The 15314-nt window shown below is 55.6% G+C and overlaps 1 protein-coding gene across 3 annotated transcripts in view; it reads right to left on the bottom strand.

The window, feature by feature from the left end:
• H6PD (hexose-6-phosphate dehydrogenase/glucose 1-dehydrogenase) overlaps nucleotides 1-10905 on the bottom strand; it is a 28581-nt gene extending 17676 nt beyond the window's left edge. Inside the window, exons 1-3 of one of the 3 annotated variants that reach the window (XM_059374926.1) lie at nucleotides 10887-10905; nucleotides 1396-2032; nucleotides 199-316 (exon numbers count right to left, since the gene is read on the bottom strand). In XM_059374926.1, the coding sequence (XP_059230909.1) occupies nucleotides 199-316; nucleotides 1396-2013 (736 nt within the window). In that variant the 5' untranslated portion in view covers nucleotides 2014-2032; nucleotides 10887-10905. Of the gene's footprint in view, nucleotides 1-198; nucleotides 317-1395; nucleotides 2033-5537; nucleotides 6292-9615; nucleotides 9945-10886 lie in introns of those variants that run through there. The other 2 variants (XM_059374927.1, XM_059374925.1) reach the window with 2 other exon arrangements.
• Nucleotides 10906-15314: the final 4409 nt, after the last annotated feature.

Genomic DNA, 15314 nt, shown 5'->3' with positions numbered 1-15314 from the left:
AGGTATGTGCTCCCGGAGGGCAGCGAGGACCACGAGGGCTTCACCTGCAGGCACCCCAGGGCTTAGCCCAGTCCAGAGCTGAGACCACACGCCAGGCAAAACCTCCCTCCCAGAAGCACCGGCCATGGGAGCCTTCAGCCCACCACCTCATCAGGCACAGGGCCGGCGGAGGCCACGGAGCGGGCGACCCTCACGCACCTTCTGCGTCCACCGTCTCCTTCATGATGATCTCCACCCGCTCCACGTGGTGCCGGTTCCAGAGGCCGTCCAAGGCCTTGCGGTTCTGGTCTCGGAAAGGCAGGATCTGAGCCACGGCCTGCCAGGGAAGGAGACCGGTTATGCCGCCGGTTTTCAAGATGAAGAACGAATCCTGACTCCAAGGAAGGGCCCCAACTCCTCTACCCCCTGCTCCCAGACGCTCTCAGGAGACCCCGTCCCTGGGCCTCAGGACGTCCTCGCTCTGTGCAGACTCCAAGAACTGTTAAGTGACCTCCACAGGGTCAGCAGCATTTTATTTTGCAAGGAAAAGCAGATTTAAGATTACTTACCTTCTATCACCGTCAACTTCTCATAAAAGAAAGCTACTTTAACGCCAAAAAAGGAGCAAGAAAAGCTTCGGACTGGATGCATTCAGGAAGTGCGCTTTTCTCGTTTTCCCAGAAGCAAGGGGAAAAGCTCTCCAGGTCAGACCCTGGTCTGAGGCGCGCTCTTCAGGAATGCTGCAGCTGCAGACAGGGCTGGCTAGATGGCGACACCTCTGTCCTGGAGGACTGGGAGGTGTCCCCCCCACATGGCCGCGGGCCCACCAGCCTGGTCAGTACTGAGGAAGACTGTGCTGTGCGCTCTCTGCTGCGGTTTCTAGAAAGAGACGCACCATTGGCACCTGGAGGGCAGGGCAGGCTCGGAGCGAGGTGACCACGCGGCCCCCCTCACCCGGGAGCTCAGCCCCAGGCTCCGCCATGGAACCGTAGGGTCCCTGCTCACTGGAAGATCTCATCGCCAGCCTTCTGGCTCAAAACAGAACTCAGGAGGACAGAGACACTAAGAAAAGGTAGATGGGTATGGAATAAGTTCATTCTAATTCCCACCCCACGACCCACAGGAAGCCAGGCAGACACCTGTGCAGAGGCCACAGGGCAACGAGAAAAAAAGCACTGGCCACGTGGACGAGGGCCACGTGGACGAGGGCCACGCGAATGAGGGCCACGCATCCTGGCCTGGCTGCTCGGCTCTTCCTTCAGCCTCCCGCCACCTGCCCACCTGCGGGACAGCCACGGGAGCTCTGATTTCACAAGGGCTCTGGGCTTCATCCCACAAGCAGCAGCGTGGCTGTGTCAGTGGGGTCTCCCATGCCCAGCTCACGCCATCCCTGGCACGCTTCCCGCTGAAGCTCACCTGCTTGCCCAGGTAGTGGTCCACCCGGTACATCTCCTCCTCTTGGAAAAAGCTCCTAAGTTCCGTGGCCAGCTGCTGGGCTGAAAGGCGGTCGTGGCCAAAGGGCTTCTCCAGGACAACCCGCAGCCAGGCGCCAGGGCCTGGGCGGCAGCTGCTGTTGATGCTGCGGGCAATGTCTGCATAGGCGAAGGGGGGCACCGAGAAGTAGAAAATCCTGCCAGCCTCCTGGAGGCCTTCGTGTTGGAGCTGTGCCTCGATGTCCTTGCTCAGGGCCATATAGTCCTCACTCGTCCTCAGGCGGCGGTACTGGCTCAGCTGCTGGAACCGGCCCCTGAGTTCAGCACAGCGCTCAGGCGCCACGTCCTCAGGACAGGAGAGGGACTGCAGGACCTTGGCAACGAACTCCTGGCCCTGCTTGGTGGATGTCAGAGCAGCCCCGTGGAAGCTGAAACTGTAGCCCTTCCCCACCTCATCCAGGTACAGCTGGAACAGTCCCTGCCATAAGTATTTCTTGGCCAGGTCTCCAGTCGCTCCCAGCAGGATTATGGAGACATGGCCCTGGAGATCCTGGGCCTGCAGGCCGGCCAGAAGGACCATGCACACTGCCACTGCGAGCATCTTCCAACAGCCAGGCCGCCTGGGCAGAGTTAAGACACACAAGGAACAAGGAAGGATCAGACATGGGTCAGGTGGCTGGGATCTGGAGGCAAACACATTTCTAGGTCATCGAACATTTCCTGCCTGGCAAAAAACCACCACGTGTTTTCTCAGAAAATGTTATAATCCCACAGCCTGCCCCTCCCTCTGCAGCAGGCTGGCTTCTGTGCCAGGAAGCTGGTGGGTCGGGAGCCTACCTGTGTAAACAGGGACTATGCCTGCGAAGGTGGTAGGCTCCTTGCTAGAGACGGGCCACGGTGAGCGGGAAGCACCAGAGAGGCCCTCAGGGTAGCCATGGGATTGGAGCTGTCCACTCTCCGACCACAGGCAGGCTCGTCTGTGAGCACAGGGCGCCAGGACCACTGGGGCACGTGGGGAATAGGGAGCAGGCCTTCAGGCGAGACGGGCCAGAACTATGAGAAGCTACGATCACCCCCTCTCCCTCCTCCCTTTGTTCTCCCCACGTTCTCTGGGCTCCGCGCACAAAATGATCATCAGCCACTGCTACAGTGCAGTGATAAAAAACAAAGACACTGGGGGCACCTGGGTGGCTCAGTCGGATAAACTCAGGTCTTGATCTCAGGGTCGTGAGCTCAGGCCCAACACGGGGCTCCACACTGGGCATGAATTTAATTAAAATAAAACACTAAACCAAAAACACAATCTCTGGAACCAGCTGAGGTTGAATCCCAGCTCAACTCCTTACTGTTGGACCTTGAACAAGTACTTAACCTCTCCGTGCCTCAGCTTCCTCATCTGCAGTGGGGTAACAGTGACCTACGCCACACGGTTATTACAAGGACAAATGAGCTGATATTTACAAATGCTCAGGACACGGCCTAGGGCCCAGGAAGCACTCGAGAAGCAGCGGCCGTCACGGTGGTCGGCCAGTGACAGCAGCAGCACTCAGCTCCGTCCTTGTGCACAGAAGAGCTTGCTGCATCCGGAGGAAAGCCCTGGAAAAGGACCAGCGGCATGGATTCCGTGACAGTTTCCCTTCCGCGGACGGCAAAGCCAAGGCCTGGGTGGTGAAGGGGCCCGGGCGAGGAAGGGGCAGCGGGACAGGCACCGGGCTCTCTGTCCCCTGAGCTGCCACCCAGCAAATGCCTGCTGTAACCTCCCTGAGGGGGCCTCCCCTGGGCTGGTTTCCAGCCTCGCTTACAGCAGCTGACACACAGGAAAGGCCAGAGGCCTCGGACTTGCCACAAAGTCACCAGTGAATTTGCTTTCCGTTGCTTTCTGCTCTGACCAAGGCTGTGGGGCTTAATGTGCCCCATTCCTACTCCTCAGCTCCCCTGTTCGTTTCCCAGCAAGGCCAATGCTTTGGCGGAAAGGGAGAAGTGGTGACGGGGAAAGTCATGGTGGCCAGCGACTCGGCTCTCCAAAATCACGGGGCACTGGGGCCCAGCGGGGGGCACCGGAGCGGCGCTGGAGGACTCAAGATCCCAGACAGCAGGCATTCCCAGATGAAGGACTAGCCCAACCCTCGACCCGGAGGCTCTAATCTGTTGTTCAGGTAGGGAAACTGAGGTTTAAAGAGACACCTGGCCAGCCTGCCTTCCTGCACGCCTATGCTGTCCTCCATCTCGAGGGACCGGAGATGCCCTCTGACAGCAGCACCCCGCAGCCCACCTTCCCCTGTCTCCTCATCTCTGGGTCAGTGGCCGAACCAAGGGGAGGGGGCCACAGCAGTGTCCGCACACCGGACATGTCCACCACCGGGGCTCTAAGCAGAGGCTCCTGGGGCCAGCTGAGCGGCCTCCCGGGCCTCACCTTCCACTCTCCCCCCCACCCCCGCATGCTCACTCCCAAATCAGATGGGCCGCGAGACCATTCTACTCTCTTCTCCCGCTTCCCAATTCCTGTCCTTGGCCCTTCATGCGTTTCTTTCTGAACTGGCAATCGCCCCATCCAGAGGGAAGAAAAAGCTGCAAGGTCAGTGCGGGAAAGAGGCGGCGAGAAATCCGAAGCCCGGAGAAGAGCCTGGGGAAGGAGGAGCCTCCAGTTGGCAGGCGGCGGCTCAGGGCTCCTGATCCGGCACCGGCAGCCAGGACCCTGGACATGCCAGGGACAAGAGGCGGAGCTCGGGAACCTCAGAGAGCCTGGACAGGCAGGTGAGGGAGCCCCAGGGGCCAGGACCTCTACCCCCCACCCCAGAAGACTGCTGAACTGGCATGTCCCAAAGCCGGAGCCCCCAGTCACTGTGCCCAGCAGTTTCTGCAGTCCAGTGCAGGAATGTGGCATTTCGGGCCGAGGATCAGGCTCAAGACCACCTCCTCTGAGCTGTGGGATCTACTTAAGTCACCTGCTCAGTCTGGGCCCTCATGCCCTAACTACAGAACAGAGCCAATACCACCAAACTAAATGGGGGGTTGGAAGGATGAGCTGAGGTGACACAGGTGACAAACCCCTATGTTGACTACCTGAGCTAAATGGAAGGCCCCTCGTGGCTCCTAAGGGACACAGTGCCACTAGTGTCAGAAGAACCCACCCGTCTCAGGGGCTGCAGAAGGCAGCGTGGAGGGACAGACCCGTCCCACTGCCCAGCCCCATCCCGATGCCCGGCCCTGAGAAGGGGCGGCCAGCGACGGGTACAGCTGTCCCCCCTGCTGCCCCCACAGGGACATAAACAGGCTCAGAGGAGCCGCCCACCCAAGTCAAGATCAGGGTCCCAGCCTGGGAGCAGGGGAGAGGCCACAGGGTAGGCAGATGGCTCCGACCCCCAGCGCTGCTCTCGCCTCTGCTGTGCCGCGAGGTTCTCGAAGGTCCCTCTGCGGCCCTGCCTCCCGCCTCCTGCTCCGGGAGAACAGGCCTGGGGACGCCTCCTAACGTTACACACTCGAAGTGAGCCCCAAAGCATGGATGTGGCGTTCCAACAGCCGAGACTGCCCGGAGCGGTTTCTATTTTTAATTAACAAGTCAGTAAGAAAACCGCTGCTGGAAGAGCTCCCGCCCGGAAGAACCACGGGTCCGGCCCGGCCGCCGCTCCTCGTCTACGACAGGAAGACACTTGGCTGGAGGACCGCCACCTGGCTGCCCCCGGATCCCGAGCTCTCCACGGAAAGGAGACAAGCCCCTTCCTATCAGGGAGACGCCGGCTCCGCCTGTCCACGCCTGTCCACGGGGCGGTCAGGGGTTGAGACCTCAGCCCCGCGGCAGGGCCAGGGAAAGAGCACTCGGCGGGGAGCAAGGAGCGGCTAACTTGGGTCATTCAGAAGTTCAGACAAACCTCTCTGAAGCTTTACCTTCAGGGAGGATGCAGTTTCATTTATAACAATTGCTATTCAAGGTCCTTGCCGGAAACACTGCACCAGGAAGCGCAGGCATGCGGCTGTGGGGCCGGAGGAAGACCTTCTTCGGACAGGCTCCTCTTAGCAGCAGGCCTGACGGGGCTTGCAGCCACAGTCCGGGGCACATTCCAGGCAACCCCCCACCCCACCCCAGCCCAGCCGGAGGGGCTCCCATCAGGCATCTGGTAGACTCACCTTTTAAAGTACAGCTCGGCCAACATTCCCAGAGCTGTGAGCGCTGACCTGGCCAGCCAGAAGGTTTGGATTAGAACCAGGGTTCCCGCCTTTGTTTCTGGGGAGCACCCCCACAGCCGTGCCTGCCCCGTCCGAGCAGGGACACAGCTTGTGCTGGTGCTCCCAGGGCAGGGTGGTTTCTGGCGAACCACGGGAGGAAACGGCTCTGGTCCTCTAGTCCCAGCCAACAAGGGGCGGGAGAAAGGGGCGAGGAGGTAAAGGTCGGAGGCTGCCGCAGCCCCGTCTTCTTTCCCAATGCCGCACGGATGGATACCTTTGACCTCTACCTTCTGTCTGCCAAGCAGGAAGGAGGGACGTTTTCTCCCAATCACAGCCTGGGAGTTTGGAATTTTTTGAAAGAATGCATGGGAGTAAAACCAGACTTCAAACTGGAGATCATTTCTAACCAAAGAGGGTGAGGGGACCCATGCCTAGTCCCCTCTAGGGTCACTGACTCCAGGGTTTTTCCTGTGTCCGCCTTGTTCGGGCCCATCGGCACCAAACACAGTCACGTTTGGTGCGAGTCAAGCCCTTCAGCTGCTGTGAGACCTGTAACCATTCCCTACTTGTCCCCCTTGGGGCGAGACTGGGGACGAGAGTTTTAAGACCAGGCTCTGGGACCCTTTTCCCTCCCTGATCTCAGAGAAGCCTTCACCTATCACCTCTTTCGTTTTCGTTGTCCCGTGACCCCAGGGGTGTGTTCAAGCCACCCTGCACCAGGACACAAGATTCAGATGCTGCATTTTCAGGAATTTTTCAAGCCAGGTGTTAAATACAGCCATTATTAAAAACCAAATCACGCAAACTTATAAGCAAATAAACTGTATTAAAAACAAAAGTAATAAATACTTATTACTGCTCATCATTTCCTAATGATTTGACTGCTTTTTCCTCTCCACCTGTGCTCCTGACATCATTGGCAGCTATGGTATCTGTAAGGTGAAGATACTCCATACTGAGAGGCTTGCCGTGGCCAGCGCAAGAATATTGCACCACAGATATCGGCAAATGCTGTAAATCGGGCTCCTTCCCCGTCACCAAGCCCCGCCCCCGCTGAGTCGTTACACATTTACCAGCACACAACACCAGGCCTTCATCTCCATTCTGGGCTTTCTCCCCCCCAACTCCAGGCTCACACCATCAGCCGGTACTCCGACACCAACAGCTGCGTGCCTACAAGACTGAACTCTGTTCAAAACTGAGCAGACTTCTCCCCCAGCCTGCTCCAAATGCAAATTTCCCCAGCCTCGGTGAATGACAACTCTATCCTTCCAGGTGCTGAGAGTAGAAACTTGGCGGGGGGGGGGGGGGGTCGTGGGATCTGTTAGCACATCCTATAATTTCTGTCACCCAAATTTACCCAGAACACAACTACTCACCACCTTCCGCCACCGCACTCTGCTCCCAGCCACCATCACCTCTGTTTGGATTACTGTAGAACCTCTAACTGGCCTTCTGTTTCTGTCCACATGACACTCAATGGCCTCTTCAGTGCCTTCCACCTATTATATTACCTCCTCGCTCTCCTCTGCCCCTTGCCCCTCTCTAGGCTCCAGCTTCCCATCCTCCTGCCTCAGGGCCTTTGTACTTGCTATTCACTCTCCCTGACCTACTTTTCCCTGCTGATGTCCACACGCTTCACTCCCTCACTGACTTGAATTCTTCGTTGAAATGTCACCTTCTCCGTGAGGCTTTCTCAGCCGACTCCGGAAAACTGCAAACCTCCCAGCCCCCTCTCGCTCCCTGCTTTCTCTCCGCAGTACGTATCGGTCTCTAATATACTGACTGTGGAAAGTGTATTTGTTTGGTTTATTCTCCGCTGCCCCTTCCCTCAAGAATGTAAGTGCCAACAAGGGCAGGGGGTTTTGTGTTTATCTTCAGTATCCAAAACGGGGCCCGGCACACACAGAGGTTACACTCTAAGGATGTGCTGAATGAACCAATAAAATCCCATCAGTAGAAGGTTCCTGTCACCCGTGTAGGAGCCATTTGCATCTAAACGATGGCACGAAGGAAAACGTGTCTACAGCTGACTTCAAGCACTGTGACCCGGCACCCAGGCACAGCAGCTTCCTAACTCTACCAACACTATTACTAGTAAGAGAAACATTTACAGAGTATGTCCCATACGCCGGATACGAGAGCTTCACATCCATCACTGGAGTTAAATTCTTGCCACAACCTATGAGGTAGGTATCATTATTATGCCCATTTTTAGAACGGAGTACAGAGGAAACCAAAGTGCATGGAGGGGAAAGGAACTGTTGGCAGGGCAGGCAGCTCAGAGGTGATGGGATGTGAACACAGGCCGTCTGGCCTCAGCACAGACCTCCCGCCTAGCAGGAAAACGCGGGACCACAACCCCCAGTGGTGAAATTTAAAACACTATATCGGCGTCGACACCCGATTCTGCTCCAACAGGGGTGTACAGAGTCTATTTGTCTCGCGTGTTGCAACCACAGAGTAGGAAAACAAGCGGATAAGCAGCAGAAACCGGCAGTCCCTGTAAAGCACGTGCCACAATGCTTGGCATGCGGTAAGCTCCCCAGAAACATTAGCTTCTGTTATGATTAAACCCACAGCAGCATGGGTAAAGGTACTTTTCTTGCTAGCTTCTTGGAACGGCTACAAGATGAAGTGAGTAGCCCACAACACAAAAAAAATGCCAAGGAACAGCTCATCAACAGCTTCATGACCTCCCAGTCATACTGACAAAAAAATCAAAGACATACTATGTTAAAAAGGTTCAAAATCCCCACCCCAGCCCTCGAAGGATTTATAATCTGGCCTTAAGAATAGGGGTGGCAAACCCCTTCACTCTGTAGCCACAGGTCTTTCACCTAACGACCCCAGGACCTCTTCTCCAGCTGTGAAATGGGGATCCATCCACCGCATTTCCACATTGGGCCAAAAAAGCTCAGATCATGGCTGTGAAAAATACTTTAGGGGGCAATGGTGTTAAGAGCTCTCCCAGACAGAGAGCCACCTGGCTCCCAACTCAGGGAAAACAAAAAGCAAAAAACAGACTTCCCGCTCTGCCCCTGGATCAGGGTCTGGCAGAATCCACAAGGAAATCTGGAATCCGACCTGACATCTTACCTTGTTCAAATTCCACCAAAAAAGTGAGAAGTGGCTAAGCCACTGATGACCACAGGTGCCTCCTGGCTTCCCTTTTAGATGACCTAAGACCATTTGACTGTAAAAGTAACTTAGTGAACTCCAGTCTTTGGATAAAAATAACTTGAAGGTTTGCCTAGAGTGGTTATTGGTTGGGCGGTCATGTACCTCAAAGAAAAGTTACACAAAGTACTCTCGGAAAAATGAGCTCTGTTCGTGCCAAACAGGGAGCATTTTCATCTCAGGTGCTCCCAAAACTTCCCAAAAGATTAGCCTCATAAGCTCAAAAAGTCTGCCCACCATCCATCACCGCAAAGAATGTACCAAATAATTTAAAATATGCCCACTCTACACCCGTCTCCCCCAGTCCGCTCCCTTTCATGAGCCACGGGCCCTGTTGGGAGGACAGGGGGTTGGGTGGGCAAAGAATTTAGGTTTATGATCTTTCCAGAAGTTCTCACTTCCGACTACATTCAAGTTTAAGCGAGCTGGTTTTCAGAGATGCAGATCGGTTCACTTCTGGGCAACTATTCACTGGATGGGGTCTTGCCGAAGCTGACTGAAACCTGAGGACTAATGCCCAAGATTAAGCGGATCCCAGGGGGAAAAGCACCGGAGTTCCTCCTCTGGTCGAGCTGCTTTCCAGAAAGCCTAGGGACCTGGCTGCCCCCTGCAGCCAAGGGGTCTGCACCGGGGGAAGTGAAGGATTTATTTTGAGGGCGCGGGGTTGGGAAGGAACTCGGGCAGACGCGAGACGCTTCCCAGCCAGAAGCCCAGGAGCTCCCGCCGCGTGCGCCCAGCCTCCCGGGCCACGGGGCCCACCGACCTCGGGCTCGGCCCCGCGCGAGCGCGCAGCCGCCGGCCGCCACCGGCGACGCCCGCGGCCGAAGGAGCCAGAGACCAAGCGGGGGAGGCAGCTTACTTCATCTCGCCCGTCACTGCCGGCCGCTTCTCCGGGAAACGTGGGCGGCGGCGGCGCTGGGCGCGGGGCTCGGCGGGCCGGGCTCGGGCCAGGCCGGGGCCCCGCGCATCCTCTTCCGCAAGCGCCGCCCGCCCCGACAGGTGCGCGTCACGCGGCCCCGCGTCGGACGCGCGCTCGGGTTTCGCCGAGAGGAGCCGGGGAGGAGGGGCGACGGGCGCGGGGGGCGCGGGACCGAGTCCGCCCGGCCGCCCCTTCCCTGCCGCACCCGAGACGCGTCGGGCCGGGCAGCGCGTGGGGCCCGGTGGGCCTGGGCCCCAGACCCCGGTGGCCTCGCGCGCGCGCGCGCAGTGGGGCGGCTCAGGAGCGCGCGCGCAGTCGGGTCCCCGGAGAGGGGCGAGGGGCGGAGGCGCAGGCGAAGCCACGCCCCCCACCTCAGGGTCGCCGGAGCGGGGGTGGGGGAGGCGGGGCCTCCCGAAGGATTTCTCGGTGAGCGTGGATTGGGCGGGACTTCAGAGCCACGTGGGCGGGCAAGCGGGCCTCCTGCGCTCCGGCCTCCTGCCCTGCCCCCCGCGCGCTGGGTTCCGCTGTGCGTGGTGGTGTCGTGGAGGGCGCCGGGAGGTCGGGTGGCTGGGTCCTCCCTGGGACCTGGCGTGAGCTGTGGACCCGGTTCCCCGACCTCCTCTGGCCTTGCCTTTCTCCATCCGCAGAGTAGCTGGGCTCGTCCCACCTCTGACTCACCGAAGTGGTGATTCAGGGGTCGCAGAGCACGCTAGGGCCATCTCTGCTTTCACCCATGTGACCTGAAGACCCAAACCTGTACAGTGGGGGCAGTGGGACGGTGTGCCTCAGCGGGGACCCGGCCTGTGACAAGTACTCAGTAAATGGGCGCTTGCACCTGGGTGGCCTTATTTGCAAGAGAGTAAAAGGGACTCGGCCTTCTCTGCAGGGTGGTGGCGGGGTGTGTACGTGAGATGACATGGTCAGCGGCGTCTTTCAGCACACAGTGGACAGTGCGCCAGTGCTCTACCCCTGTCCTCACCACGCAGCCACTCGTGCCTGCTTTTCTCCCAACCCCATAGAGCTATCAGCGCCCCTCGTGGCGCCCCGCCATGAGCGAGGCAGCTCCTCCTTCCCGAGTGAAGATCCTGAGTGACCTCGGGTTAATGAAGGCAGGGCCACCTAGGACCGCTTCCTGGATGTAGACCACCCACCCCCCAGCCCCTCATCCCTACTCCTGGAGCATCTTCTTTCTGTCCCTCCTCCAGACCCACCTTCTTCCCAACACAGGGACAGGAGAATGCAGGGTCACTTCTGCTGAAGGGTGCAGACCACCCAGGAGGGGGATTCTGACCGGAGAGGAAAAGCCTGTAGCAGCTTTTTAGTTCAGGAAGGTTCCTTTAGAGATAGAGCATCGAGAACTAGCTGAGGGAACTTGGCAGTGGCCAGCAAAGCTGAGCGGGGCCAACAGGCATGATTACCACACAGGATATTGGGCAAGAGGGTTCCAGGAAGGCCGGGAGGCTGAAGGGGGTGGGGCCCCACTGCAACCAAGGCCAGGGGGCCATCTGGGGGCCTGCAGGGAGCTTCCAGGCTCCAGGAAGAATTAAGGCCATCCTGGGTGGGACCCGGGTGGAGGGTCAAGGAGCCTGGTACCCACTGGGCTAGAAGGAGGCAAGAGGGTCTGGGGCAGGGCGGGCCAAACAAGTCTGGATAATGCTGGGACTCGTGGCCAAGAGCCCTTCCCATGTTCTGTAACCCTGCATGCGCCATACCTCACACAGCGGTGTAAACTGAGGCCAAGGGAGGTACAGATGGGAGAAGGCAGGTGCCCCAAACTGAGTTGAGCCCAGGGGATGTTTCCCAGGTCCCTAATACGACCATCACAAGGGTGATTTGTGGGTACCTTGAGGGCATTTTTTTTTAAAAAAATCCCATGGGGGCAACTGGGTGGCTCAGTCGGTTAAGCATCAGCCTTCAGCTCAGGTCATAATCTTCCCAGGGTCCTGGGATCAAGCCCCACATTGGGCTTCCTGCTCAGTGGGGAGCCTGCTTCTCCCTCTCCCACTCTCCCTACTTGTGCTCACTCTCTCTCTCTCTCTGTGTCAAATAAATAAATAAAATCATAAAGAAAATATCCCATAGCCAAGTCAAATTCTTTTTTTTTAATTAATTTTTTTAAAGACTTCATTTATTTATTTGACAGGGTGAGAGAGATAGCGAGAGACGGAACACACAAGCAAGGGGAGTGGGAAAGGGAGGAAGCAGGCTCCACTGAAACGGGAGCCCAATGCGGGGCTCAACCCCAGGACCCCGAGGTCATGACCTGAACCGAAGGCAGACATTTAACTGACTGAGCCACCCAGACACCCCTCAAGTCCTTTTTTTTTTTTTTTTAAAGATTTATTTATTTATTTATTTGACAGAGATCACAAGTAGGCAGAGAGGCCGGCAGAGAGAGAGGAGGAAGCGGAGCTTGATACCAGGACCCTGAAATCATGACCTGAGCCAAAGGCAGAGGCTTTAACGCACTGAGCCACCCAGGCGCCCCCCTCAAGTCCTTTTTAAAACGATTTATTAATTTATCTTGGAGAAAGACCACAGGCACCCGCAAGCAGTGGGAGAGGGAGAGAGAATTCTGAAGCAGACTGCAGGCTGAGCCCAGACCACCCCCCGCCACACACACAGGGGGCTTGATTCAGGCATTCCAAGATCATGACCCGAGCGGAAAGCAGAAGTCATCCACTTAACCAACTGAGCCACCCGGGTGCCCCAGTTACAAGCAGATTATTAAGAAAATGCGTGCGCCCACTTAGGTGTCGGGGGGCGGGGTCTGAAGACTGCCGTGAAATGAACCTCGGATGTTCATTCCTGTGCGCCCCACTGGTCCTTCCACTCCCACACAGGGATCTTGTGATGTTTTCATTTCTCTACCCTCCTCCCTCACTTTCAAAGGCCTTATCTCAGGCTCGTCCTGACTCTGTAACCTTCTAGTCTGATCCGGACCATTGCTTCTCTTTCTTTCCATCATGCAAATAATTTGGTCTCATTCAGGTGCAAGAGTATTGCCTCCCTCCAAACACACAAACCTAAAACCTTGTCCATTTGGGCCTCTGACATTTGTCTCCATGAAGCTTTTCTCATTTCTGTACTCCCAGCAGCTACAAGACACTCTAAGCTACATCATGGGGGTCCAGCTGAGCCCCAAGCACCCTAGAGGGTGCTTTCCTTTCCAGAAGAAAGGAACAAAGCCCCCTGGGGCCTCCCGCAACCCAGACTGCCTCGGTGGCTTCCCACCTCTCCAGCAGCACCCTCTGGCTCTCTTCGTGAAGCTGATTTTTTCCTCTTCCTAAACTGGGGAGTAGGCAGAAGTCAGGGTTAACTCAGCCTGCTTCTCAGGCATGGAAAGTGAGACCCAGAAAGATGAATGACTCACAAGAGATGTCTGTGGAGTTAGAAATAAAATCACGTTGCAGTTTCTATTTTCAGAACCACTCACTAAGTCAGCTCTGCCCGTTCACTCGGCGTTTTGCACCGGGTGGGGAGGGGGAGAACAGGTGTTGTGGATTTTCAGCCACAAGTAGATCTTTTCATCCCCAGGCAGGAGGAAGGAAAAAGCTCAGCACTTTTCTCCCCCTGAAGATGTGCTTCGTCAAGTCCACATGAGGTAGCTTCACACGGTTTTTCTGCTGCTGCCATGACAGTGTACCCCCATTTAGTGACTTAACACAAATGTGTTATCTCACAGCCCTATAGATCAGAAGAAGTCTGGCAAGGGCGTCAGGGGGCTAACACCCCGGGGCTCCAGGGCTGTGTTCCTTTCTAAGGCAGCACTTTCCTTGCTCATGTGGATGCTACTAGAAGTCAGCTCCTTGAGGCTTACAACTGAGATTCCTATCCCCTGGTTGGCTGTCAGCTGAAGCTACTCCCAGCTTCTAGAAGCTATCACATTCCCTGACGTATGGTCCCATTCTTCCGTCTTCAAAGCCAGCCGCAGAAGGTTGAATGCTTTGATTTCTCCTTTTTTGGGTTCATCTCTCTGACCTTTCTGAGAAAGGACTTCTGCCTTTTTTTTTTTTTAAGATTTATTTATTTATTTTGGGGAGAGAGAGAGAGCAGAGGAAGGGGGACAGGGGGAGAGAGAGAGAGAGAGGCAGACTGCCTGCTGAGCACGGAGGTCAACATGGGGCTTGAACCCATGACCCTGAGATCATGATCCAAGTTGAAATTAAGAGTCAGACACTTAACCAACTGCATCATCCAGGTGCCCATTTTTTTAAGGCCTCTGCCTTTAAGAACTCACATGATTAGACTGGGCACACTCGAATAATCCAGGACAATATCCCATTTTCAGAGTCCATACACTTAGTCACATCTGCAAAGTCCCTATTACCGTGGAAGGTGACATTCTCCCAGGGCCCAGGCATTAGGGCCTGGAGATCCTCAGGGAGTCATTATTCTGCCTACCACAAACGATCACTTTCCAGACTCTCAAATCCTCCTGACTGTCCAGGATCTTGAGAACTTTTTACTAATAGCTTTACTAAGATATAATTCACCAACTATCTAATTCACCCATTCACAGAGCAAAATTCACTGGCTTTTAGTGCGTTCACTGGGTGATGCGACCATCTCCAATACCAATTTAGAACATTTTTATCACCCTGACAAGAAACCATATATCTCCTGGCACTCATTCCCCGTTTCTGCCCAACTGTCTCAGCCCTAGGCAGCCTCTAATCTACTCTCTATCTCTGTGACTTGCCAATTCTGGACATTTCATATACACGGAATCATGTAACATGTGACATTTGTGTATACGTGCGTTAGATACACACGCGCGTTTAATGTGCGCCTAGACGATGTTTTCCAGGTTCCTCCATGTTGCATTGTGTATCAGGGCCTCATCCCTTTAATTGCTGAGTAATAGTTGATTGGATGGAGAGGCAACATTTTGTTTATCCATTCATCAGTTCATGGACATCTGTGTTACGGGCTGTGAATGCGCGCATACACGTTTTTCTATGGACACGTTCTTATTTCTTTGGCACGTACACCCAGGAGTGGAATCGGCCCGCCTAATGGTAACTCGACAATTAGCTTTTGGAGGCACGGCCCGACAGTTTGGCAGAGTGGCTCGCCAATCGACGTTCCCACTGACCGTGTCCGAGCGTTCCTATTTCTCCACCTTCTGGCCAACAACACTTGCTATTAACTGACTTCTCAATCGCAGCCATCCTCATGGGTGTGAGTCGGGATCTAATCGTGGTGGTTTTGATTTACGTCTTCTTGATGGCTTTTCACATTGAGCACCTTTTCATGTTCTCCCATTCTGTGGGCTGTCTTTTCACTGGCTTGATGGTGTCCTTTGAAGCATAAGAGTAATTCCGTAATGATGTCCCGCTGATCTGTTTTTCTCTTTTGCCGCTTGTGCTTTTGGTGTCATAGTCTAAGGAGCCTTTGCCTATCCAACATCATGGACATTTATGCTTGCAACTTCTTCTATGAGTTCAACAGTTTTAGCTCTGATATTTAGGCTTTGGGTCCATGTCGAGTTGATTTCTGTGTACGATGGGAGAGGAAGCAGGTCTAACTTCATTCATTTGCTCGTGGCTATCCGGTCATCCCGGGCCGCTTTGTTCGACTGTCTACATGATGCAGTCTGAAAACATCTGTTTGGATAGCTTGTGCAACACTGATGT

The sequence above is a fragment of the Mustela nigripes genome, chromosome 14, assembly GCF_022355385.1.
Source record: "Mustela nigripes isolate SB6536 chromosome 14, MUSNIG.SB6536, whole genome shotgun sequence".
Taxonomy (NCBI): domain Eukaryota; kingdom Metazoa; phylum Chordata; class Mammalia; order Carnivora; family Mustelidae; genus Mustela; species Mustela nigripes.
This window is presented reverse-complemented; position numbering and strand designations above follow the sequence as displayed.